Raw genomic sequence first — 27,778 nt, forward strand, 5'->3', positions numbered from 1 at the left:
TCTCTCTCTCTCTCTCTCTCTCTCTCTCTCTCTCTCTCTCTCTCATATACACATCACAATCAATTTGGAAACTTCAATGTTGTAACCAAAAAGAGTTGCTAAGACAGTAAACATCAGAAAAGCTTCAGGATGGCAGGAAAGGCCTGTCTCCTAGGAAAAGAATAAAACTTCTAACAGCTTTTTGCAAGCTCCAGCTTGGCTTTGTGTCTGGTCTCAGGACCCTCTGAAGATCCCTTGACTAGTTCTACCTCATACTCTCTCTCATGTTCCTCCCCTGCCACTCTCTCTTTTTCTGGATGCCCTTGTTCATAGCCTAGGTCTTGGACAAATCTACCTGACATTTGCTTCCGGAGATTGGCATTGCTGCTCCCTCTTTGAAATCCTGTGTTTCCTATCACATAGAATGGCATGCCAGCATCCCCAGGGCAACCTCACTGACCTCTCAAGCACTCTCCTTGTAGCCTCCTAATGGGTTTTCATAAAATTTATTGACATCAAATATTTTATTGCTTTTGAATACTTTCCGTTGTTTCTCACTTTGTATAGGGAAAAACCTTATCTATTTCATGACTGAGGTGCTTCACATTTTACATTTCCTGAATGGCAGGCAAAGAGTTTCCTTTGCTAATGAACAATTCTAAAATAAATTTTTTTTTTGGTATCAATACTTGAAACTTAGTGCACTCAAGATGTTTTAGCTTCATAGTCTTACATCTAAAATACAATCATCAGTATATGTATTACCCCAAGAAAGATTGCATTTACCTTTTGTGAATATTCTTTATACAAATTAACAGTACATTCTATATTTTGCTTTTTAAATAGGGTTAATACAGGAATAATATCTGTGTGCTTTTTGCAAAAATTAAACTAGCATATTTTCTTTTAATTTTTATTGAATCAGGGTTTTACCATGTAGACAGGTTGAACGTGCACTAACTAGTTTCCTGTTCCAATCTCCTGAGTACTGTGATTACAGGGATGTGTCACTCTGCCTTTTAAAAAAATTAGCATCTTTTATAAAAGTCAACAAATATTACTCTATCTATTATTCCATCCCATGTGTAATAAATTTAAAATTTTTTCTAGGCCTAAAAATATGTTTTATTTGCCAAGTGTGGGTGTGTGTAACATATCTTGCTTCTGAGAACTTTTAAGTTAAATAACTTAAAACAAATAGTAATAAGGACTTCTTAGGTTCACAAAATCATGTATATATTTCTTTATCAGGGAGAACACCATGATTAAAATACTTCTCATAATTAATGCATGCTGGATCATCTCTATAAAATGAATATTGGAACATTCATGTATAGATAGCTCTTGTCCTAGCATCTGTAGATAGATGACTGTATAAACCATTCATTGGCTATCAAATTGTGTGAGTACTCAAGTCTCTTAGATAAAATGGAATAATATTATGACATACACAGCCTCCTATACTTTAAATCATCTCCAGGGATTTAATATAGCACAAATACCACATGGATAGTTGCTACAATGTGCTTTTTAAGGACATGGAGGACTGACTACAAACAGAACCAGTTTCTAGACTCCATGAAGCCTACCTACTAACACAGATTACAGCTCCTATTTTCAAGAATTACATTGTCTTACTTTGTTCAGGAGTATTTTTATTTGCTTTCTTTGCCTTTTAGACTATCTATATTTCTTTAAGAAACAAAGTAAGCAATTTCAGCATTCTAAAAGTCTCTCATAAAAAAATACTGTATAAACTTGGAAACAAGGTCGAGAAAGCCAGATACTTCTCCTTCGCATTTCTATCCACTTCCATTGTCATGGATACATAGAAAGTAATATTCCCAAAGGAATACAATATAGTACACAAGTATTTAGAATGTCTCATTGATCTGCTGTATTTTCTGTTCTAATATTTAAAGTTCCATACTCTTTTGGAGTTTGGAGCAAACAGATGGTTTTGATATTCTTTTTACAAAGTGGAGGGTGGGGTGAACTTTGGTCACACAGTGATAAACAGGTCTTTATTATTTTGGACACTGATACAATGAATCTAATGAGCATTCTTCCCAAACTAGCATATGCCCTTTTATTACAAGCATGGTGAACATTATTGATACGGGTACATGTTTTGCTTGCTGTAAAATTAGCTGAATCCATTACCTAGACATTGAGTAAAAGTATAATACATGATTTTCCCCCCAGTTTGATGTTAAATCAGTATTCTAATATATACTGCAATGTATGGGATTCTTAAAGCTTAAAGATACCGAACGAGTAATATTTCTCTACCATCATTTTTACAACTTTCAGATATTTAACTTAGAAAGAAAATACATTTGTATGTTAATAAAGTATCATAATTAAACCTTTATTTTCTTCATTAGAATGAAATAATGAATCAAATGAAAGAAGAAAATGGCAAGGAAAGATTTACCATAAAACAATATTTGTTAAAGGAGAATGTCAAGCATGTTATGAAAATATTCACATTGCTTATATGTGCATGCCAGAGGCCAGTCCTTTACCATAAAAAACAAATGCATTCCTTGCCTTCAAGCTACAATTTAGGGCCTTACATTAGGAATGAACCATTCCTACATATATGGTTTCTGGTTTTATAATGAAAAATAAAATAATCTCTCTGGAAGACCATCTGGATGTATTCTTTCTTAAGCCACAACCCTTCCATACTGTAAGAGGGAATCTATTGATTGTTCTATCTTTCTTTGCCAGAGAAAGATGTAATTAGAACAGGTCTGAACAAAATATCATAAGGTCAAAAAATAATAATGGACTATTTAAAATTATAATTATTGAGTGAAGATTAAACACCTATCTTCTTCAGTATGGGCTTTGCAGTCATTTGCATATTGTATTCAGCCAACAATCACATTTTAATTTTTAATTAGGAGACATTAAAATATAATTAGCAGCAAATAACAGAAAGACAAAGCTACAAAAAAAGTCTTGAAGAACAAAAGAAGCAACATTATTTAGTCAGAGTGTGAAGTGCTCTTCCAGGATCTTGGGGAGTCAAAATGTCTTCTTAGTTTTCCCACTTGGGGTCTTTCTTTCTCCGAGATAGAATATTTGGAACATGAGGAAATCTGTCAAAAACCAGGTGTGTATTCTTCAGACCCAACTCAAGATCCCTAAACCTTAATAAATACATGTTTAAAAGAACACAGCAAATTCCAACATAGCATACACACAACAAAATTAATTCATTTATCAGAGACATACACAATTTTAAATTTTTCCAGAAGGAAGTAGAGAACAACAGAGACAAACTGTAGCGGTCAAACCAGTGGAACAGAGAAATGTGCTACAAAATTCACACAATACATGAGGTACAAATGAAAAACAACACTTTAAAAAAAGAAGTTGGTGGCCTAATATATGCTCATGTATATATTTGTATATAGAATGAAGAAAGTCAGCTTGCATGAGCGTCATAGCCTATCTACCTTGAAGTCATATCACACATACTATAAGCAATTTACAGAATTTGCCAAGTTTGCCTATACAGAAATTGCCAAATGAATTAAAATACATTGATAGATACCACACTCAATGTGTATGACTATAAACTTCCCAGGATTGACAAGGATGGGCCATAATTGGCACTTGCTACCATTGAAAGAAAACAGCAATCAAGGAAAAAAGGGAAACTCCAAGATAAATTCCACGGGGCAAAAAGGAAGTGAAAAAAAAAGAAAAACCTTCTTTGATTATTCCGTATGTAAAATAAAGTTGTCTGGTGTTGATTTGCCATGTTCAGCATTTTGCTTTTTGTTTTGTTCCTCAGCTGGGGTGCTGTTTGAGACAGTTTGTGTTTCTTAGGTTTTTCCATCTTTGTTTGCTTCTTGCAGATTAGATGTCCCTTGGTAGGAAATTGGTGGAATCCATGGTAATATTTAGTATACTGATGTCGTTCAGGCCAACTCCTGAGCAGTCAGTGAAATGCAGGTTTTCTTTGTCGAAATAAAAGGAAAAAAAAAATTGGTCTTGTAATTAGAAAATGTCCTATGACTTCACATTAATTCTCTTGAAATAAAAGATCAGCAACTTCCCAAAGAAAATATTATCAATAAAGCGTGTGACAGTGTCTTCACTTATGCTTCCAGAAGCTGATGCTCCTTGTGTAGATAACTAGAGTACAGGGGTGCAGAATGGTGCTTGGAGTATAGGGTCAACTTTGCTGTCCGCTCCGTAGATTTTACAGGCGATTTGCTCTTTGCTTTAAGAAGAGAAAGTGATATTGGAAAAAAGTCAGCACTTTAGATTAAAGCAAAGCACCCTTCACAAAGCCACAAACAAGAAGCAGGACAGAAAGTCCATGGCTTGTAGCTATCCTCGCACCTGCGGAAGAAGTTATAAGATATTCGCTCATCTTGAAGATTTCCAATGCTCCTTATTAGGCTGTTTTAAACATATACATATATATATTTAATTAGCTCGCCAGCTTGGCTCTGGTGCTCATGAATGTCTTGGCATGCACTGCAAACAACAACACATACAAAACATTTCAGTCCCAAGAAGCTGGTGGTGTCTGTTTTCAAACAATGCCATCCCGCGGCTGGGAACTCTGAGAACGAACGAATCCGAACACTTTTCCCTTAAGAAATTGTGTGAGTATCACTTCTTATGGTCATTTGGTTATTCCTACCCTTGTCCCTGAGACAAGGTATTTCACTAGTTTGTTAATGTGAAAGTGCAGGAGAAATCCAAAGCTTAAGAGCTCTGTGCTGATCAATGCTGAGGACTGTGGTGGAGGATACAGCCTCTTAGTAACAACTTAAAGTATGACCTTTCTCAATCTTTATTCCTCAAGTCTAGGGAAGAGCTAGTGACATCAGTAATGAACAAGCTCTGAAACTAGTTGGGTACAGTAGGGAGGGTATTAAATTGTACTGTCACAATCCTTCTTTATCCAGTCAACTTTAAGACATATGAGTAAAGCAAACATATTAGAGCGATGAGGGGCAAAAAACATGCTTCCTTCTTTGTTTGTTTAGTTAGGGAATGGTTATAAGGAATTGAAAAAGGGTGAGAATTCAAATTTTTTGACATTTCAGTGAAAACATCTCGGTTCTTTAATTGTAATGACAGAAACTGATTCATTCAAAGAGCTGCTACTGAGTAACCATGTGGAGGTTTGGGATGGCCCTTGAAAGACCCACATTTTGGAGGTTTTTGCCAGGCTTCTCTGATGCTGACTCTAATTTGCTGGTCTACACGGTAGCCTGTGTATGGTACCTGGTATCTCCTTCCATCAGCTTAAGGACTGGAGACTGTGTAAGTGCTCTGAATTCAACTTGTGTGAAAAAGTTCAGAGACCCAAAAGTTACCCTCATTCCCCATGTGGCTCTAAGTACAGAAATCATGAAAAAACAAAAACAAAAACGAAAACAAAAACCAAAAATACCACCCCCCCCATGTATCCTAATTCACTGTTTGCAACTAAGTGTATTCATGTTAGATTTTGAAGAAAGATATTTGACAGAAAGAAAACGACAAATTATGAACAGTTCTCTTAATAGCTGATTGAAGTTGATTGGACGCAAGTATATTCAACCAAGAGAAATTTTTAAAAGGACGAAAGTAGCACATCTTGAGAAAAGGATTCATTCTGGGAGTTATTTTGTGAATTAGCAGTTCCCTGCCCGGGGTGAGTGTTAGATGTTGGGTTCTAACTGAAATTGCAGTTTTCTGATGCTCATTTCTTAGATCTGCTCTTTCCGCAGCATGCCTGGTCCATCATCCCTCTAGCACATTAATAAAAGAACAGCTGCTTCATTTACACTTGGCATTTCCTATCATATGTCTAGCATGTGCAAGTTAAAGCATAATTTACATGAATGTTTTAATGGAAAATAGATAAGCCAGTTGTACATGGTTGAAAATATCTGAAGGCCACTGGAAGTCTGAATTGCCTCTGGAAACACAATCCACCACTGGAACACAGAACTTGAATCTTTCATTCATTCTAGGTGTCTGTGCTCACTAGCACACTAGATGAGTTTAATTCTGCTGCACAATCCTAAGACTTTGTTCTATGTGGTACATTCTATATCCTGTTTCATCACATCATGGAGTGGTTGTCACTTCTTTTTGTGTCTTGCATGGAGATGGACTCCTCAATGACATTTGAGACTCTAAACTGCTGTAATCTGACTTATATGATTGGAACAAGTTACCAACATCACTGTTTTCATTAATATTCATACTGGTTTCAGAACACAATACTGTCAGCCAACATACTCTTGTTTGTTACATAGAAATATTAAAAGTACTGGTTTTTTGTTTGGTTGTTTCTTACTTTTTTATTTTTAAATTTTTTGTTTGGTTTTATCAAGAAGAACATAGCAACCCCGCTGATACTCTTATTTTCCCATACAGAAACATTTCACTTTTGTGGGACAATAAGCCAAGCTGAAGTCAGAAGCCCCGAATTCCAACTTCTATTGTTCACTTCTGAGATTTCATATGAGACATTTACTTATTATATGTCTTCTAAAATTACCCTAACTACACATGTATTATATTTTTTTCTTTTGGCCTTCTTCACATTATTAAGCCAGATCTGCCTTAGAAAAGAGTCACCTGCTTTATTTCATTTAGTGTTCATTCCTCTATTCCCAGGTCAACTGTGTAACCTATTATTTGCCCTAAATTATTATACATTTAGACAGTCATTGCCCTCAGGTGACCTGTTGTCCTCTGTATCTTTTTTCTCCACAGGACTGGACATGTTGGCCTCTGAACTTTGCAAGTATTTTGACTCTTCTTCTGCTGCCTTGTCATATAGTTAACATTGTTTTCAATTAATTTTCTTTACATATTATCTCACTGATCCATTAAAAACAAAGACCAGAATTTGTTTAAGCAGGTGTTAAATATTCACTATATATATATACATATATATATATATATATAAATGCCTTTAGAAGTTTTAAACTTTCATCTCTAATATAAAATATTCTGTGAAGAGGAAAGACATTATGTAAGAAACTGTTGGAAGAAAATGTGCAGGTAGTAAGTCTGGGCTAGGAGAGGCCAGATCTGACAAAGAGCTTTCTTACACTTTTAGAAGTTATGCCCCTTAGAATGTAGCTAGCCAATAATGGCACCTGCTCCACACTCTACTGTCCTTAATCACATTTCTAGGGCACTTTCGGGTGTTATTCCCATGTCTGTGAAACCTGCTGGAGATATTTTCTCTACTGTAAACAGAAAAGAGATGTACAAGACGTCTTAAAAGTCTGTGAAATGCAGAAGCCTAGCTCCCATTTCTTTGAGGTCTCATGAATTTTGCATTGTCTCCAAAGATGCAGACAAACATGCAATCCTCTGTGGTGTGAGAAATGAGTCTTATCAAGGAGCAATGAAGAAAAAGTCTTAGCAATTCCTTCATCATCATCATCATCATCATCATCACTATCACCACCACCACCACCACCATCATCATCATCACCACCACCATTGTCGTTATTGTTAAATAATAGAATAGTTAACTTGTTTGTTTTTAAATAAATTCAAAAATGACCCAAGCTCAACAGTCAAGACTTGGCAATTTCCTCAACTGAGCCAGCAATGGTATGTGTTGCATAGCCTTCTGATATCAAATGTTCCAACAGCTATGCTTTGTCCCAGGTCATCAACAGAGATCACATTCTATAGAGGGTTATATTCCATCTTCTCCTTAGTTGTTGAGTCTGTGCCAGCAGGTAAATTGTTTCTTTCCTCTTACCCCAAGCTACTCTCCTCTGCCAGATGGAAGAATTTAGCTTCCCCGCCCCACATCATACTTTCCATTAGCATTTATTTGAACTGCACAAAGTTATGATCTACAAAACAGGTGAGATGTATGTAAGAGCTGGATGTATCAAGACAGTAAACATTTATAGACAGAGTCTTCTTCCTCAGAGCAATAGCAGATGCTTAATGCTCAGATTAAGAACACAATCCTCAGTGACAGAAAGTCATTCAGTCTGAGATACACAGAAAACAGATTAGGGCAAAATCACATACAAGAAGTCTGAGTAGACTCAGCTAAGAGCCATGACAAGCTCCTGACTGAGCTCTGGGGTTAGTGGCAGTGATTCAAGAGCCTCAACTTTGTTAGGGCATCATTTGAAGAGTATGCTCAAGAGATAAACCTATTTCACATACTTTTCTTTCTTTTTTTTTTTTTTTTTTTTTTTTTTTTTTTTTTTTTTTTTTTGCTACGACTTGATACATATTGGATATGGATTCATCCCCATGCCCAAGTGAATTTTAGCTATGGCTTTATAATGTTTCAGGTAACACATGGCACATTGTTTTTAACTTTTCAAAAAGTAAACTTTTAGAGTTTAGTTTCTTCAAAGTCTCTTAAGTGTTTAAGTGAGGTGTGGGTTCACCATTATTTGGACCGAACTCGGCTAAGAATTTCTTTTTCCAAGGTTTTGACCCAAGACAAAAAAAAAAGACAGGGTAGGTTTTGAATATGCCATTATTAATTAGCTATGGGATGGAAGGAATAACATAGCTCATGGTTTGGAAGAGTTACCACCAGGAACACGTATCAAATGACCAAGTGAGAAGTGAAAAGATGTACTTCAAACTTGAACTCATGCAAAGGTCATTTAAATATCTACTCTCTTTTGACCTAGAATTTTTTTATGCATGACTTTCCTACGCACATACAACTTTTACTCGGTGTAGTAACAAGGCTCTCTACATGTGCTGCCTGAGAACCTCCTCTTCTTCTCCTCCCTGACTACCTAATATCATAAACAGGAACAAGAAAAAAAGGAGAAGGAAGGCTATTCTCTGCCTATATGGCTCCACTAGTCCAAATATAGAATATTTATTTTGCAAGAATGAATGTCAGAGATACTCATCATATAACCAGAATTCCTCCAAGATAAACATAGCAGTAGTCTGATATTTTGTCGTCTGAGAAGTCTGTCTCTGTTCTTATAGCCCCAGAAAAGACCAGTCCTTCTGAGATACTTTTCTTTATTACAGATGCCAGCTTTAAGAAGTGAAAATGACTGTGGGAACGAATTGAGCTAACTTTTGAAGACAACTTTATTCCAAATAGCTTGTAATAAATCACTACTAAGGGGAAATATCAAATAATAGTATGATTTTTATCCTAAAATATTTTTAAGAATGATAGCTTTTTATTCAAAATCCTAAGGGTCCAGTGACAATTTCTTTGAGAAATTTAGCTTTTATGAAGAAGTGAGTATCATTTTGACTTAATACTTAAATTACTGACTTTGCTGTATGCTGGCTTGTTGGCAACTTAAGATTCTTTCCTTGCTTTCCTTTGGATGGTAAACCACAGCCTTTTCTAATTAGAGAGCTTTCTACTGAGGATCAAAGAGAAAGTTTAATTGTCTTTCTATTCTAGGTCTAAATGACATGATGAATCAATGCATTGTGGGCTCAATTGAGAGACCTTGGCTCAATAAATAAGGTGGAAAGTGATCGAGGAATATGCCCAGTGTCTATGCATGTGTGTTCATGAGCACATGACACACAGGGAAAAATGAATAAATTTATAAACGTTATAAAAGATGTAATTTTACAATGATTTTAGTTGGAAGGAAGCAACATTCCTCTTACAGATCCAGTCTTCCTTAGACTGTAGATACCTAAACTTTGAAGTGACTGATTTTAGGCAAAGAGAAAACCTGGAACATTCTGTATTGATTGGGGTATTATCTAAAAGCCTTGCCATTTAGACCTAAGTTTTCTCTGTCTCCATTTCTAATGTGTTGGGTTTATAAGAGACCTTTATGTATTTGGGGAATGAAGAAGACAATGGGAGAAAAATAGAATGGCACTGGAGTGTGACGACAGGAGCTTTGCACATGATCTGTCTACCTAAGAGCAGCATGAAGACTGACCATGAGTTAAGAAGCCAATACAAAGTGCACCACAGCTAGAATTGTTGAATGCTAAATGTAGCAGACATAGAAATGTGTTTTAATGATACCTGCATTGATGAAATAGAAGTCAGCAAATATATTTAGGTAATTACTCACTAACTGGTAAAATAAAGAACTTCTCATTCATTTCCTGTTTTTGTACAGACCTCAATCCTCAAGACTGTCAAGGGAAATTCCTTACCAAAGAAGGAAAATATCTCATGTTAAAAAAAAAGACAGTGGAGGAATTCAGAATGAAATTGTGAAAGGAAGAAGAGCAGCAGTTATTAAGACATAACTTCAAATTTCACAGTCTTCTTAAAGAAATTGAAATGATGTCACCACGATTTGTAAAATGATAATTTCACAGAACTTACAATTTAGCTTTTGCTGTTCAGCACATTTTTGCTTTTTGAGGTGGCAACTATTGGAGCACTGAATGCCAACAAAACAAAGAAACCATTAGTGCTATGGCTTTAACAATACTGTCCTTCAATATAAAGCAAAGGGGTAAGATTCTATGTGTGCTTTTACTAACTTAGTGCTATGGTTTTTACCCACCCACACCCTCTTTTCTTTTTCTATAAATCTAGCTGTTTTAATTTTTTCTGAATTATGATACTTTTTTATAAGATATTTATATAAGAGAGATTATCTTCTTGGCTATCAGCATTAAATAATTAGAAATTCTATTATGAATAATTTTAAAAATGTCACCTTATCAAGACATGCAAACAATCCAGATACATATATAGCAGAGGATGACCTTATCTGGCATCAATGGGAGGGGGAAGCCCTTAGTCCTCTGGAGACTCAATGAGGCTTAGGGAGATGATAGTTTGGTGAGGCAGGAGGGGGTAAGTGAGTGGAGGAGCACCCTCATAGAGGCAAAGGGTAGAGGGGATAGGATGGGGGGTTTTGATAGGGTAACTGAGAAGGGGGTATCATTTTAAATGTAAATGAATAAAATGATTAATAAAAAAAGACATGCAAATCAAAGGATCAAGAAAACTTGGTGTCAGAGAATGTTCCTCTAACCTTCTAGATACAACTCATCAGTAAGTATCACTTGAGATACCAGCATGGTGTTTATCATTAAACCTGTAATGGAGTGGTCCCAGTGCTATTTTCCAGTTTTCTCTGGCCATTATTATATAAGTGGCCAGAAGCTATTTTCTTAAATAGTGGCCAATTTATATAAAAAATGTATGAATCTTTTTTAAGAATGATGTATCCTGGTTGTTTTCATTCAGATAAATTAAAACATAAATCTTCAAATCCTAAACATTCTTTTTACCCTAATTTTATTAGCTAAACACTGTGAGGCCCTAAAATAAAGTGAAAAACACCAAGATATAATTCATAGCTCTAAATCTTCTATAATATTTTAGATGGTTTGAAATAGAGTTTTCAGGTTCTGTCCATTTTTTTTTTTTACTACATTTAGGAGTTGTAATTCTATTGATTGCTCCTTTAATGCAGCATCTTTCCACATTAATTAAGGCTAGAAATGGGAAAGTTGCCTTCAAGCCATAATCAGAAAATTTATAAATGAAATATTTTACAATTGACTACAAAAGATGCCTTTGCATATTTGTTCATATGACATATCAATGATACAAGAAATGAACTGATATTACCATAGATTCTGTCAGAGCTTTATCTACACATTTATACAGCAAAACTTTTGAGTATCTGACTGAATTATTTAATGTTCACTAAAATGTTTATGACTTTGAAGATAAAATTGCTTTATTTAATTTTACCTTCTGTCTTTATCTTCCCAATAGTTCCATAATTGTGTGCTCAATGAAACCAGGACTTGGAAATTCTGGTTTCACAGTTTGCTTTGGGTCAAACATAGTCAGATTAAATACTAATGCCTCTTGTTTATAAATCTTCCTGTGTATGGATTTACTTGACATTCCCTGTGCTGACACACACCCATCTTCTTAGTATTTCTTTGAATTGTGAGGCTGAGCCACTTCATTGAGAGGGCAACAGATTGAATATTTTATTTATGGCTATTATGTGTGCTCGACTTACAAATTCATCAAGCTCAAATCTTTCCGCTTAGAAACAATGTTTTGATAGACAAATTTTGTATTCAGCGTCCAGAAAGTATGGTGTTGCATATGTGCATGTGGATAAAATATTCCTAATTTTATATCCTACATGAAATTCTCAGTATAATACTTTCATAACAGTTCTTCACTATAAACATGTGAACATATATAACATGCATCTATTTTAATTTTGTCATGAGCTTGATGTCACATAGCTGTATTGCTTTAATTTTCTTATGGCACTGTCATGAGATGCCTACTTTTGTTTTTCCACCTGGCACAGTTTAATCATTAAATTGTTTTACTTTTATTTATAGCAAAGAAGCAAGTTATTGTACTGACAGTATAAATATGAACATCAAATATTAACATCTCTACTTTTTAATATACATTTTCATGTATTGTTTTATTAGTTTTCTATAAACATAATGATGTTTTGTAAAACGTGGTAGATCAGCGGGAGGGGGCTCTGTAGTGGACCCATGCTGAGGCAATCCTTCTCTCCCCCGAGGCAGTGCCACAAAACAGGTCTAATATGAAATGAAGTTTATTAGAGAAAGAGAGGAGGCAGAAAAGGAGAGAGAGAGAGAGAGAGAGAGAGAGAGAGAGACACCAGAGGGGGAGGTCAGAGAGAGAGAGATTAAGAGAGGCCAAACAATCCTTTTATAGCAAGCCAGGTTCCTACTTGGCTATTGCCAGGTAACTGTTGGGTGGAGCCTAGAAGAAATACTAACACATATATCAGATTCGTTTAAAGTTTTACATATGATATGGTTTCATTTAAGGGCTTTGTTACCTGTAGTTTCTCATGCTAGATTATATAATATATATAATAATATATATAATATATATGTGTATAATCTTCCTATTGTCATTAAATTTTCTATAAAATTTAGATTTAAAAGCGTCATAATTCTTAACGTATAGTTTAATACATTCATCAGTTGGCTTCTCTGGTTTTAGTCACTGAGCATTTTTTGTTATAAGAAAACTTGTCATGAGTGTGAATGGTCAGAAGTTGGCATCTGATTCACTACTGATCTAGAACTTACTTCCCACAAATACAATTTCAGAGAACACAAATTTAAAGCCCCACATTTGACCTTCCTTGTCAAATCAAATTGTCCTTAGGAAGAGTTGTTCTGTCCAATTCACTAGGACCTTGATAATCTCATGACCGTAGGCAGCATTGGCTACAATCATGCCTGTCCAATTTTAGAAAAATTACTTAGGATTTTAACTTCATTAAACATATGGATAACTGCAAAGAGTCTGACAACTGAAGTACTGCATCTAGCCATCTAAATGCACACAGTGTTTATTTATTTGGCTTTAAATTATCTCAGTAAGTTGCTCCATTCACATATAGGTGACCTGTTATTTATTATCTTTTTAAAAAAATGGGTCCTTTACATCCTTTTCTTTTGAGCACGATTGAGGAGTCTCCATTATGTTCTGACTTTTTCCTCCCTCGGCATCATACTTAGATACAGGATTGAATTGAGTTTGTATGTTAGTTTAGTTTTTCTTCTTATCACATGACTTCCTCCGCTCAGAAGCTTACATAATCACAGCACATTTTACTATTGGCATGCTTACCTCATTTTCTAAGAGTTATACAAAAATATTGTTTCAAGTTCCAAGTTTCCATTAAACTTAATTAAACATTTAAATTCCTTACAGTAAAATGTCATTTTCACCTGCTAACTATTTCAGAGCCTCGGCTTTCTTACTTGACCTTTCAATTTTTGATTTTATTTTCATTTGGAAATAGAATCTAATTTGCTTCTTTTAATTTCTCCTCTATTTTTGTTTCTAACTTATATCATTTCACAAGATTTCAGAATTTTCCTATCTTGTTCACTCTACTCTCATTTGTATTCCTTTGATTTCTTCATTTTTATTTTATTTTATTTTTTCTTTAATCTTTTTCTTACAGTCCAATCTTTATCCCCCTCCAGGTCTGCCCTCTGACTGTTCCACATCCCATACCTCCCCCCCACTCCCTGTCTCCAAGAGGATTTCCCCATACCCCTACTCCACCCCACCACATCTCTCCACTCCCTTGGGTCTCAAGTTTCTTGAGGGTTAAAAGATGGCCACCTGGTACAGGCTTTTGGGGAGGAGGAAGAGGGTGGGAAGTACTGACCTCACCTACGTGCTAAGTTTGGTTGTTAGACTGTAAAATCTACTATTTTATTCAAAACTGAGAAATGACGTAGAACATGAGCATTATCATATCAGTATTTATGATAAAAGCATAAATCCCTCAGCGTGATTCTGAGGGAAGGTCACCCACAATAAAAGGCTGGAAGACAGTCGAGGAATCAGTCTGTATTCATCTGGAATTACAAACTAGACCTTCATCATCTTCCATTATTGGCTTTACCTCTCTTTCTTTTCCTACTTAATCTTTTCTTTACTGTTAAGGGTTTAGAAAATATTTTCATTTCTGTATTATTTTAGCTGTATCTCTAATCATTTGAGATTTTTCAAAGACTTTGTTGAAGGCTTGAATCTAATTTAGATGAGAGAAGGTCTGTATATGTATAGCTTTCGAAGCCTTGCTGCTTATTCAGATCCATTTCTTAAAATTCTCTGAAATTTTATTGCACTTTACATTAAAGATATAATCACAACTTTGAGCAAAATAGCTTCTGGCCAATATGATGTGGTTGTATAGATGGAAACCTACCACTTACTAATGGCACTGTGACAGAAGGAGGAAGAAAGCTTTGAAATAACAAGAGACAAACCTAGAAGACTTTAACTTATCACATCTCCATTCCCCAAAGGGAAATATCTGTCTCATACAACAGGTGGACCCAGCCATTTACAGCTTTCCTCCTAAGCGACAGTTTTCTCTTTCTCTTGTCTCACTTATCTATGGTCAACTGCTCTCCAAAAATTATATTTGTCTTATGTGCCTGGAGAGATTGCTCAGTGGTTAAAACCATTGGTTGCCCTTTCAGGGTTTGATTTCTAGCATCCACATAGCAGTTCCCAAACATCTGAAACTCCAGGCCTAGGAGAATTCAGTACCCTTGTATGGCCTCTGCAGATACTGCATTCATATGTTACATAGACATATATGGAGTTAAAATACCCATATACACAAAACAAAAATAAATGAAAAATATTAAAAAATATTTGTCTTGATATTTTTTCTAAAGAAACCACATTGTCTTGGCTTTTTAAATTGCACTTCTAACTTTGTGATTGCTTTTGCTAATCTTTTCCTATGCCATATTTATAGTTTAAACTGGGTTATCAGCATGTGCACAAAAGCAGAGAACAGTATCCGTAGGGTCGTGTTATCTAAAATTTCATGGGTCCTGAAATACATGCCCTGTAGATTAGGATGATCAAGTGTACTCTCATCACTTTGTGCTGGTAATAACATGCAAGCCTGTGCAATGAGGGCAGTGGTTACATTGTAACTGGTTACCATTTACTATTAAGATGTTATTGAGTGCCAAGCCTTTAATACATAATTCTCAGAAGTCTGAGGACTTTTGCTTTAGTTTGCTGTTAGAGAATGGAGAAGTAAAACCACAGAGCTATACAGTTTTGATCATGGCTCCATTTTCTTTACTGTAGTACTCTATTCCTCTGCTGGTATCAGAGGCAGGGCAAGGAGTCCAGCCCCCTGGGCTTCTCAACCAAGACATGAACTAGGTGTGGATTATCTTCCTCTCTTGGAGAAGGAATGCTGCCGTTCCTTTCTCTTTCAAGATGTGTGGTCTTTTGATCCAAAGGGTAAAATATGTCTAGTAGCCTTCTAATCCTTTTGTCATCTACCCAGTAAGATGTTTATATCACAGCAGCAGCTTCTTGCACTTCCACAGCCTATCACAAGACACACCATTTGAAACCCAGTTTAGAGTACGACAGATTCTGCTTCTTCTAATAGGGGGCTTAAAAACCTCAAGAGAACCTTCACTGTGATCTGAGAAACCTACTCAGGGAGAAGATAACTGGCTTCAGTTAGTAAAATTTGCTAATGGTTTCTGGAAAAGTTAACCTGTCTGGACTCCTGATCTACGTAATTCCTACTTTAGCAGCTCTGGTACATTCTTTGGTCTGTGATATCCAATTCATTGCCTCTCCTCTGTTTTTCTCCTTATTCACTGGCCATCCACTTACGCAGCTGCCTTTTGGCTCAACAGTGGTCAAATTAACTTATCCTAAATATCGACGTTAATATCTGAGTTGTACAATAGCTCTGTACCTCAGTGAGGAACGGCTCTTGCTTATATACCACATTACTCTTCATGAAAGGACCTGAGCTCCTCAGCCCACTTTTCCAATTATTCTGCGATTCTGATTTAAGGAGTTTTGTACCGAGCCACGCTTGGAGAGCTGCCATGTTTATCAGCAGCCGAGGAGCTCCAGTGAGCCCTGGGCTTCTGGCAGCTTTGCCAGCAGCTGACTCTCAGCTCTAAGGATAATATCATGGTAGAAAAACAAAAAATTATGTTTCAGAGTTCAGAGAACCAGCATTCCCACTGAGTGACCAGAGGCTCCACACGTAGCAACAATACTAAAGACATCCTTAACCACCGCCAGCTTTCTCCACTCACAGCTGTTCATCCCTGGAGTGAAGCAAAAAAAGCTTTGCAAGTCCTTCTGGATACTAGAAAAATACAGTAGTCACAGAAAAGTCTTTATGAGTATTTTGAGGTGCTGGCAACCTTGTGAACAGATCTCTTATTCTTTTCTTGCTCCATATGACTTTCGAAAACTAGTCATTCTCATAGTTTACAAACATACAGATGTCCCTTTTGTCTTCAGAGGCTATAACTGAGTAGGTGTTGGATGGGGTGTTAGAATAGAAAAGTGGCGCATGCTCTCTTGCATAGCCAGTGTGGAGGATTCACTTCAAGAATCCCTGTCCATAGTTTACATCATTTGGGAGATTGTGGCATAAATATTCACTTCTAGGCATGTAGGGCCGTCTTAACTTCTTACACTATCTACTATCTGTTTCCAAGGAAGAGTTAGTGCAGTCCTAGGTTGGCCTGAACGTAAGGTTTGCAGAGTGAAAAGAGGCATTTTTCACAACACAAGGGACAACACTGGCTTCAGAGAAGCTATGACCACACTGATGAAGGAGATCTTGCTGAAGAAACAGTGGATTTTATTTCCTGATTAGGGAGCATTGCTTGTAGGAGATGAACTTGGGGCTGAGGTTAGAAGCTGGCTGGGAATGATGGGTGTTCAAGATGGCTTCTTCATGGTGACTGCCCCCCAAGAGGTAAGGATGCCTTTGAGTTCTTATAAGGCCTAGAATTGGAATTGCATAACTTTCCCAAAATTTACTAGGCATTTGGTCCCAGGCCAACTAAATCTCAAGCTGAAGGAAAACAGACTCTACTTAGAGCACCAACAAATGTGCTCCTTTTTGTCACAAGGCTTTGAGTATCCACATTCAGAGATGTTTAAAAGGAAAAATATGAACCCCAGTCTGGATCTCCTGAGGGAAATTAGAATTGTGAATGAAAACATTTTCTAATGAAATTAGCAGTCAGAACTACAGGATAACATCAAGAAGTTATGAATAACAGAAGAATAGCATCATAGAAGAAAGTGATGTCAAGGAGAAAATAAATCAGAAAGAGACAAAGAACAGGGGACCAGCCTTCACATGCAACAGAGGTCAGAATCTCAGAAGTGGGCCATAAGGAAACCAGTGTTGCCTAGATGTTGGAAAGGATAAGTTATAAGAGAACGTGCCATGGACATCAGGGACATGACAGAGGCATCAGCAGTACTCTTAAGAAGTGAGCAGCACCCTGAGGGACTGAGGTAGAAAGAGGAGAGAGCATGATACCACTCTTCTGGGAGGAACTGGCTTCAGCTGGGCAAACACTCACAAAGACCTGGCTTTGCCCAGTGAGAACTGAGGGTGAGGGGATGACTTCCGTTGGGTTTTATTTGTCTATTAGTCAGGTGGGTTGGAATGATCAGTGAAGGAGAAGGAAAGAGAAGAAAGGAGGCAAGCAGGCTCGGTCAGTGTAGGAGAAACATAGCTGCTGAATGATTGCAGACGGGGAATGGAGGAGACAGGAAGCAAAAGCAAAGGCAGGTTAGCTTGGTCATTCAGGGATATGGGGGAGGGTAGGAAGGAGCTAGAGGAAGTCTCCAACTTTCTGGAAAGTTAGCTACAAGATTCCACCCTGACATTTCACATCGTGGTCACCCCACTTTCCTCTCAGAGAAGTCTTCCTTCACTGTCTCTGCTGGAAAGGTATAAACTGCACTCCTGTTATTGAGCCCCCTCTCCTAAGGAGACTTTATTGAATCAAACAGGGAGGATGTTTCTTCCTCCTTGGAGCACCATTAGAACATTTCATTAACTTCTATTTTCATGCCCTGATTGGCTCATGCATTAAATCTGATGGCATTTTTTTCTCTCTAAGCTTTGTGCATTATAAAAATAAAACATAGTAGATCAAAATATGATGGGAACCTGGGTTTGATATGAACAAATTCTGTCCCAGGTACACAGAACTGGAGCGAGCTTTAAAGAACTGAAGATTAAAAGAAAGTAGTAAGAAAGTTTTGACTACCTGTTTGCATTATATTTTTCTTATTATTTCAAATTTCGTTCTGGTTATAAAATAAAAATAAAATTTAAATGTTTTAAAAGTTAAGAATTTATAACTTTGTCATTTATGAAAGATTTTATAGAGAGAAAGAAAATAATTACAAGAAAGAAAGGAACACATATACACCCCAGCTTTGATGAAATTGTTGGGGAAAAAAACCTAGGACTAGTTGCACTATTATGTCTGGTGGAATATGGAAGGTCACAGGATGTATAGTAGGTCACAAGACAGCTTTCTCTCTTCCTTTTCATCTTAATTTTGCTTTAAAGCTAAATTAACTTGTAAAACAATTTGAAGATCTTATCTATAGTTAATGTCCTTTGTAAAGATGCAGGAATTACTTGACAGGAAAATTGTATGAATTTAGAGTTAAGCATGTGAATCTAAATAGACAAGCCAAAGAGTGTAATAAAAACAAAGAGCCAAAGAAACTAGTTTATTGTGGCACAGGTTAATATGATGATGCTAGAGAAAAGTAATTTCCAACCTGAGGGTCATGACCTCTCCAGTAGCCTGACTACATTTGCACAGAGGACACATATCATATATCCTACATATTAGATATTTACATTATAATTCACAAGAGTAGCAGAATTTAATTATGAAGTAGCACCAGAATAAATTTATGGTTTCGTGTCATCACCACCTGAGGGTCTGTATTAAAGGATTACAGCATTAGGAAGGCTGAGAACCAGTGCTATAGATGATGTAAGCCTCTTTATATCTGTTGATAAACTATAAAAGGCTACTATAGACCTTTGCCACTCACAGAAAGATTTTCATTTTATGTCTTCACCATAAAAAAACTTCACACTCTATGGAATCTATGGATATCCTTTTTTAAACAATTTTTTTAAATTAAAAAAAATTTATTTCATTTTATTTTTTTTTCCAAATGGGAAACTAAACAAGTCCTGCAGAAGGAGTAAGTGTGCCTTTCACTTTTGTGTTTCTGTGTTTGTCACGCCTTCCATACATGGAAGGTAAATGAGTAAATAAAGGAGGTGGGGTAATAAGATGTACTTGAGTCTTTTGTGAAAGCTGCAAAGCAAAATTACTAACTGGGACAGGAGTGTCACATGTATAATGTCTATGTAATGTGTAAATATTCATCTCAATTACTGTATGGTATGAGACAATCTTGCAGGTATGAAGCTTAGACAACACATTAGAGTGGCTGGAAAGCCTTGGCTTCTGAACAAGATGATTAGAGGCTGTGGATAAAAGTACATGAGATTTTTCCCTTATCGACTGGTAGAAGAAGGAATACTGAACGTTTTGAGAAAATTTAGGTTCCTCTTTGCTACAGCCAGGAAGGGAGTGACACAAAGCTTTTACTGGATAAAGAATTCCAGAAGAGAACACCCTTCTCTCCTTTAACCTTTAGGAAAGCAATTTTGCATTAAGGACAGGGCTGATGGGAAGATGCAAAATGAGCAGTAATTTTACTTGAAAATTGTTTGAAGATATTCAGTTCATAATTTAGTTCCAATCACAGCTCCAAGAGAGATAGCAAAATAAAGTACATATTTTTAGAGTACATTAATTTATATCATAAAGTGGATAGGATATTTTAGAAAGAGAACACTTCATTCTTTTTAGTTTCTCACATGTAATATTTGCTCCATTTGACTTTATCACACAGATTTATGGTGTCTAGCTTGGAATATTCTATATATGCTAATAACTTCTCTTTAGGGTTTAGAGTTCTCATTAATTTTATTGTAAATTGACTGTCCAGGACTGTTGTAATTCTGCAGGTAGAGTTTAGCCTCTTGGAGTTATAATATAAAAGAAGATGAAAAGATCACAGCTTCATCATTGGAAAATAATAGTTAAGAAATGTAATTGAGATATAGCCATTTGTGTACTCTCACAATGAAACCATTAGTAGCTCTACGGGCTTTGTTTTTGAATTTGTGAAACAAAAGAGATCACAAGAAAAATTAAACGAAGCCAGAAAAACTGGTTTCCAGAAAGGTTCAGCCATCATTCAGCACATGGCTATGTTAATGTGATTAAAACGTAACAGGAGTCTCATCAGCATCTAAAGCAAAGAGAATGAACAGGACCCCATCTGAGCTCCCTGATGAATCTACATCATGTCTACTCAAACAAGAAGCATAAAGAGGAGATGCATGTTGGCATACGTAATTTTATTAGTTTTTATTGATTGATTGATTTTTTTTTTCTAAGATGCTGGAGGCTGAATCCAGGGCTTTACACAAATTAATAAAGTGCTGTATAACTGAGCTATACCCCAGACCTGGCACATATATTTCTTAACCATATGAACAAGCTAGAATTTAGAGGTGTGCATTGGCTATTGCTAATGACCTTCAGGTAGACCTGGGCTTGTGTTGCTATAGCTCCCTATAGCTGACTTCACTCACCCTGCACTTCTGTAAGGACTCATCGCATAAACCCCACTTGGAAATCTCAAGCTTTCGGTGGATAGTATTATCTTAGACTTCACTTCCAGAAAAATTGCAAGTGGAAAGAAAGAAGCAATAAATCACAAGTGATTCCATGTATATTAGGTATGTGCTTGAGCAGGATGCTCCCCTTATCCTGTGTTAGGCAAAGCATTTGAGAAAATAGAACAGCCAGGGGTCTTGTACAAGCCTGCTCAACCCAGCCAGCCTTTATCCCACATCAAGGTTAGAAGTAGAGTGAGTTTCCATTGGTGGAACGATTGCATAAGTTAATGCCGTTCAGAATTACTTTAACTTGCACAGCTGACTCGAGAGATGTGTGACTAAGTTTCCAAATTGGCATCCAAGGCACATTGTAGGAGCTGCCTTATCTCTGCACTGCTTCCTTGGCCCCCCTCCTAACTTCCTGCCATTATCACCATCAATTTCATCTCAGGCAGCTGAAGTTTCTCCTTCAAAATCAAAAGCCCTTGGAGAATAGCTCTGCTTAAAGCCAGAGGTCACTAAATATATGGATGATTATGGTGAGTCTTTTTCATTTCCATTTTGATTAAGTGAAAGCCTCTTAATTTGGGTCATTATTGATACATAAATCTGTAGAGAAAATGAACATGCATTTATAATGTAGCCAACATTACATGATTTATTGTTCTTATAGTGTGTAAATACAGAAAGAAGGGGGAGAATAAAAAAGGTGCAGCTCTCAGATCCCTGGATATGAAACAGTGCCAGGGATTAATGGAGCAAACTCATCCTGAACGTCCAGCCTCCTGCTCTCAATGGCTCATGTCTCCTTATTTCAATCGAACTCAGTCTCCTATTTGAAAAGCCATTTAATATTAATCCCTCTATGCTACTGAACTGAGCTCTGGGTAGCAGGGTTGTGAGTGATAAAATGAAAGGCTCAGAATGCGTTTTCATACCTGATTGTGGACTTTGCTTGGGGATTTTGGCTACCGCTTGAGGGCTGGAGGTGGAGTGCATTCGTTGGTTGGCAGAGCTGTGAACACTGCTGGGAACCACCGATGACGTGTTCTTTCGAGGCTTCGTGTCTTGTAGCCACATAGGTGAGGCTTCAAAGGCCTGCATCCTCCGAGCATGGCTGTTGGCATTGACTTTCAGGTAGGCCTGGGCCTTGTGTTCCTGAAGCTCCCCGTAGTTGGCATCAGTCACCCTGCACTCGTATAAACCTTCATCCTTTTTTCTCACTTTGGATATCTGAAGCTTGTGGGAGATATCATTGCCTTGGACTTTCACTGTCTGAAAAATTGCAGGCGAAAAACAAAGTTTCACATCAAAAGGTTTTATTCCCACTCTTTAAATGTACTAATGTTGGGAGACTTAAGCATCTTACTGGCTTCGTAGCACAAACCTGGAGGTCATTATTTATCCTGCTCTATGAGCAAGCCTTTTCAAAGACTTGAGAGGTCAGAAGTGCAATTTTGGCAGTGCCAGAGTGACTCTCTACTGTCCTCATTTCCCAGACTGATCTCTGCCTGGTTGACTCTGCTGGATGAGACACTGCATAGATTTTTCTTCTTTACAGCTATATGCCAACTCCCTCAAATATGGGGCAAGAGGTAGGGGAGTGTTGGTCATAATAGTTTAAAAGACGGTGCACTTTGCTGAAGACAATACTTATAGACTTAGTAATATTTTTTCCCAATTGCCTACTAACAGAGGGTAGCAGGACTCAGGCTACAGAATAAGGCTCAGTAATATGCTCCAGTCATTATATAAACTTGTGATGCTGTTAATGGAACACTGATTTGATTTTCAAAACTGAAGTCAACCCCACTTACTCCAATAATTTTATCCAGATTAATAATAAGATCATATGTCTAAAATATAATATTAAATATATACTGTGTATTATATAAATATGTGCAGTTAAATTTGATATTTATTATATGTCAATCCATGACCGACAGACTCAAAGATTACATATGTCAGGTTTAAGGATATGATTGACTTTTACAAACATAGAAATGAAGGATGATGGAGGATATTCTAGCCATGGCTATTGTAATTATTACAAATAATCCACATCTTTATATTATCGGCAGACAATAGGTGTATATTTACTTTGGTTTTATAGTTTTGTGGTTTATTTGAATACAGTATTCAGAAGTACTTTTTTTTTTTTTTTTTTTTGGTTTTTCGAGACAAGGTTTCTCTGTACAGCTCTGGCTGCCCTGGAACTCACTTTGTAGACCAGGCTGGCTTTGAACTCAGAAATCTGCCTGCCTTTGCCTCCCGGGTGCTGGGACTAAAGGCGTGTGCCACCACGCCCGGCTCAGAAGTACTTTACATGAATTATGAATAATATCCAAATTGAGTTACACCACTTCATTACTTTTCAAAGTCCTAGTGGATGGTTTCATTTTTGTTTTCTTGAGATTTTTATTTTATATTGAGAGTAGGTACTTCTATTACTTTGAATTATTAAAATTATTAATGTTGAAGTATTGCAGGCCTTCATTGTTAGGTGAGTGCGAACAAGATTAATAAAAAAAAACAGTGCAATCATCCTACTAGCTAACAAAAAAATACTATAGCCAATTTGTAATTATTTACATGGTTAAAACATGCAATTTTATTTATGGACTCGAAATTTGACTCATTTTTTAGGGATTTAATGAGGTATAAAGAGAGAACTGCCTTTCATTCTAAATTTGTAAAGTTACCTCTTCAAGTTCAATGAATTAAACGGTTTTACATCTAAAGCCGTTTCTACTAATGTCCATCTTGGGCCTGCTTGGCAGTTTACTAAAGGATGTGCCCCCCTGTCGCTGGTCCCCGTGACACTCACACTAATCTTGGTCCCATCGTTGTCCAGGTCTCTGTCGGGTAAGAGCTCCACCTGTAGGACAAGGGTGCAAATGTTCAACCTCGCCCGAATTCTTCAGTCCCAGTCGCCGCGATACTGCAGCGCCCCAACTGCTAGAAGAAATCACCTCCTTCCGTTCTTGAAACGCTTCAGACCAAGCAATTTAAGAGACGGAAGAACGACCCAGGTCCCACCGCACTCAGTCCCGAGGCCAGGCTAGTGGCTGGATTGCCTCCCTTGTCGCTCCCTGGAACAATCCCTGAATTTCCCCGTCCCCGCGCCAGATCCCAAGCAGTTCCCGGGGTCTCCATGTCTTCCCTGGGCATCACTAAGACCTCGGCTCTCCCCAAGAATCCCTAAGGTCTCTGTGGTCCCCTCTGTCCTAGTGACACCCTGAAGAGTTCCTGTCGTCCCCAAGCATTCCCATGGTCTCTGCGGTTCCCGTTCACCAAGGGTAACCGAGGTTCTGGCGGCTTCCTCTATCCTAGAGACACTCTGGAGAGTCCCTGTGATCCCCTGCATCCCTGAAGACTGTGTTCCCCTTGGCTGCCCCGGTGCTAGCGTCAAAGCGCTGCCAGGTCTTGTCCCTCGCAGTTCAGTCTGCCTGGCCTGCGGGTTCAGAGAACCCAGGTTCGGACAGGAGTGGGATAGAAGTTTTCCGGAAGAATTTCTGTATCTCTGCCCTCGCTGGTGACCAGTCCGCAGCTCTCTTCTACAGACTTTCTCATCCTCTAGGTCTCAGGTCCGAGTCCCTTTAGCTTCGTGGGCCTCCGGGTTCCCGCTCATACCACGACTCTTCTAGCTTCTCTTTAGATTTTCCTTCCTCCTCTTCTTTCATTCTCCCTCCTCATTTACTCTTCGCCTGCTCTACTTTCCTCTCCAGTTCAGGGCCTCTCCCTGATTTTCTGCTGCCTACCCCATCCCCTACCTCCCCTCCTCTTTCTCCTCCCCCTCCCCACCTCCTCCTTCCTTCCTTCCTTCCTTCCTGCCCATCTCTCTCCCTCCGAGAGAGAGAGAGAGAGAGAGAGAGAGAGAGAGAGAGAGAGAGAGAGAGAGAGAGAGAGAGAGAGAGAGAGAGAGAACGAAAGAGAACGAATCTAGAAGAAAATAGAGGGGAGAGGAGGAACATCCCTCTTGATGTTGGGAAAACAGAAGGCTGGTGGAGGGTGGGAGGATGTCCTGAGCTGTATCAGAGACACAATTGCCTGTTTGGACAGCTCCATAATACCGGTTACTAAGAGCCTTTTAATTCCAGTCTAAATTGGGAAAGTCTCTCTCAGATCCTGGGACTTCCTAGGTGTTTTACACTTACTGTCACTAGGACAAATTCAGCCTTGCTCACTCTCCTAGCACAAGGAAGCCACATGGGCAGTGCCTTGGTCCCTGGCTGATGATTAGATAGACCTGCACAGAACTAACAAAGTGACGGGGGGGGGGGCGCGGGGGAGGGCTCTGTGGGCTTTGAGCTATGGCTACCTGCGAGCCTGCAGCCTCGGTGCCTTGCTCCAGGTCCTCTGGCCCCCGAAGGAACCACCACTGGATCTCCAGGTACACTGAAGCAGAGCCACTTTGGAAAGCGCAGGACATCTCCACATTTTGCCCTTCGGTTGCAGTCACATTTCGCGGCAATTCGGTAAATTTTGCTGCAAGACAGAAATGCACCGTTTTGGTGTATCTACACCAGCTTTGCTAATGTCTCTTTCTTGGAGAACTCAACACAAGTTTTTGTTTGCTTGGCCTTTCTTTTTCGTGGGCCTTGAAAAAAGAAAAGAAAAACAGCAACAACAAGCCCTTAGCACACCCCTGTGGGGTTCCCCATCCCCACTGCTCTGCCTCTGCATGTCTTCTTCTTGGTGTAGTGCCTAAATCACTTTGTTGTTGATCAGGTCCAGATAATGGAAAGGTTAATGAGCTTGCCAATGGCTCTCTCTGTTAGCCAAGCTGCCCAGAGTTAGATCCAAACATCTTTTGTCAGATTGCAGCATTCCCTAAAACTTACTGAGAGACCCAGGGAGGTGCAATTTGGACCATCTGTCAGAATGATCTATGAGGAAGCCTCTAGATTCTTAAGTTTCTCAAAAATCTATGACTAACTGGGATGTTTCCTGTTAGAAGTGGGTTATAAGTGTATGTCAAAATGCCCATTCTTAATCTCTCAAAACAGTGGTTAGCAATTTTGTTCTGGAGCCCACAGTAGTGAAACAAGTTGCACACTATCTAAGAGGCATACGTTTCATCTCCACAAGTTAACCTTCACATTTGTTCCCTTCAAGCCATTGTAAATTGCAATGTGTCAGGAGATAGAACAATCATACATCTCGTGTTTAGATCAGATCAAAGGTTATTTGGAAGACACCACAGAGACCCTGTCAGGCCCCTTGGCAACCAACCTTGACACTGCCAGCTTGTAAGATTAATAGGTCTATGTGAAAGTCACAAAAATAAAATCCCCTCCCTCCCTAGAGGGATCCTTGAACATGGAATTTTTGTTTTCTTATTAAGAAGACGATTGTTCTTAGCTTATCCAAGGGGTACTTTGCAAAGAGCTGATGTCTGTCTAGAAGGAGCCTTTTATGTGTGGCAGAGAGAAGGGGACAACCACAGGCACACATATGAAAGGAGGGTGATTGAAGGGCTGGCAGCAACGATCACAGCCACTGTCTCCTCTTTTCTTAAAGACAGTGAATCTGGGTGTCTCTTTTCACTGTTTTATGAAACCCCAAATTGAGCAATAATTAGAGTGAACATCTCATGTTTTTATAGAAATGGACACTATTCCAAAGGTAGTGTCTGAAAAGGCTTTTCTGCTTACATTAGCTAGTGGACCGGGCATTTCTGCTGGCAGAAGTGATGTAGTCTTCAGCAGGCAAAAACTGTGATTTGCTCATGGTGTTGAAGCAACCACTGCAGCCTGCAAAGTCCTGAACAACTGGGCCCAGCAGGCTGCTGCCTCTTATGATGCAATTCATAGCTCCTTGTGGGTCCTCTGGTAAACCCATGGGGAAGAAGTCACAGGGACCAGAGAAGGGGACTAAAGCTTTCTGCCTCCAGAGAGTACTGGCAGGAGAAGCCCCTTCCAAAGAGCAGCTTTGTATTCCTGAGTGCTGCCTTGTTCCTGCACAGTGAAAACACACACACACACACACACACACACACACACACCTGTGTATGAGCTCACTGAGGAACTCACCCATTACCTGGCTGGCATTTACTAGATTTTTCTTGGAAACCTGGCTTGCTTGCAATTAATAAACTTTGGGAGAAAAAGCCCAGATGAACACTATTGATACTACCTAAACCCACTATTGGCTTGGTTTGAGTCACTCTCCAGCTGTCTGTCCATTCTTCGAGTTGGTTCAGCACACACACACACACACACACACACACACACACACACACACACACACACNACACACACACACACACACACACACACACACACACACACACACACACACACGCATCACCACAAACACATTACAAGCAACCGACTTACCTTGAGAAGAAAGCCCTTGTTGTACATATAACACGGAAAAGAACATAAATCCAACAGACGCTAAAAAGATCCCCATCATGCCAAGGGAGTGGGGCACATCCGTGTAGCCCAAAGCCCCCAAACCTAAAAAGACAGGCAGGCAAGCGTGTCCGCAGGCTGCTCTCAGAGCCTGGGGCGCGATACTGCACGCATGCTGCCTCTCAGAGCAAAGAGTGGCTTGGACACAGGGGATTGCGACCGGCGAGGGTTGGACCGATCTGGCTGCGATCCGGAGGCTTCAGGCACAGACCCGGGCTGCCACGCCGCGTGAAGTGTCTCCGCCGCCGGCTGGCTGCTTCCGCTACCTGGCAGTTCGTCCCACGTCAGTCGCTCGGCTTGCGTGCTCGCCGCCCTCCCCACGCCCAGCGAGCCCGCGGCGAGTGGAGCGGGCGC

General features: G+C 38.6%; 1 protein-coding gene across 3 annotated transcripts; it reads right to left on the reverse strand.

The window, feature by feature from the left end:
* Positions 1-27,706, reverse strand: Vstm2a (V-set and transmembrane domain containing 2A). Of its 3 annotated transcripts, none has more exons than XM_021210782.2 (5): positions 27,347-27,706; positions 25,327-25,493; positions 23,833-23,883; positions 21,944-22,280; positions 1-4,344 (listed from the first exon to the last, which is right to left on the reverse strand). In XM_021210782.2, the coding sequence occupies exons 1-5, from the start codon at positions 27,423-27,425 to the stop codon at positions 4,268-4,270; spliced, it is 711 nt and encodes a 236-aa protein (XP_021066441.1). In that variant the 5' UTR covers positions 27,426-27,706; the 3' UTR covers positions 1-4,267. The 3 variants fall into 3 exon arrangements, with proteins under 3 accessions (XP_021066441.1, XP_029401212.1, XP_021066440.1); XM_029545352.1 differs by having other exon boundaries at positions 1-4,482; XM_021210781.2 differs by having other exon boundaries at positions 1-4,222; positions 27,347-27,705.
* Between the last annotated feature and the right edge of the window lie 72 nt (positions 27,707-27,778).

The sequence above is a fragment of the Mus pahari genome, chromosome 13 (assembly GCF_900095145.1).
Source record: "Mus pahari chromosome 13, PAHARI_EIJ_v1.1, whole genome shotgun sequence".
NCBI classification, from domain to species: domain Eukaryota; kingdom Metazoa; phylum Chordata; class Mammalia; order Rodentia; family Muridae; genus Mus; species Mus pahari.

Excerpts from the sequence above, each read along its gene's own strand:
- Vstm2a (XM_021210781.2), bottom strand. The coding sequence starts at position 27,425 with ATGATGGGGATCTTTTTAGCGTCTGTTGGATTTATGTTCTTTTCCGTG. Across the intron at positions 23,884-25,326 it reads CCGAGGCTGCAGGCTCGCAG|GTGGAGCTCTTACCCGACAG; the intron begins GTAGCCATAGCT and ends CTTGTCCTACAG. Across the intron at positions 22,281-23,832 it reads ACGATGGGACCAAGATTAGT|ACAGTGAAAGTCCAAGGCAA; the intron begins GTGAGTGTCACG and ends GCAATTTTTCAG.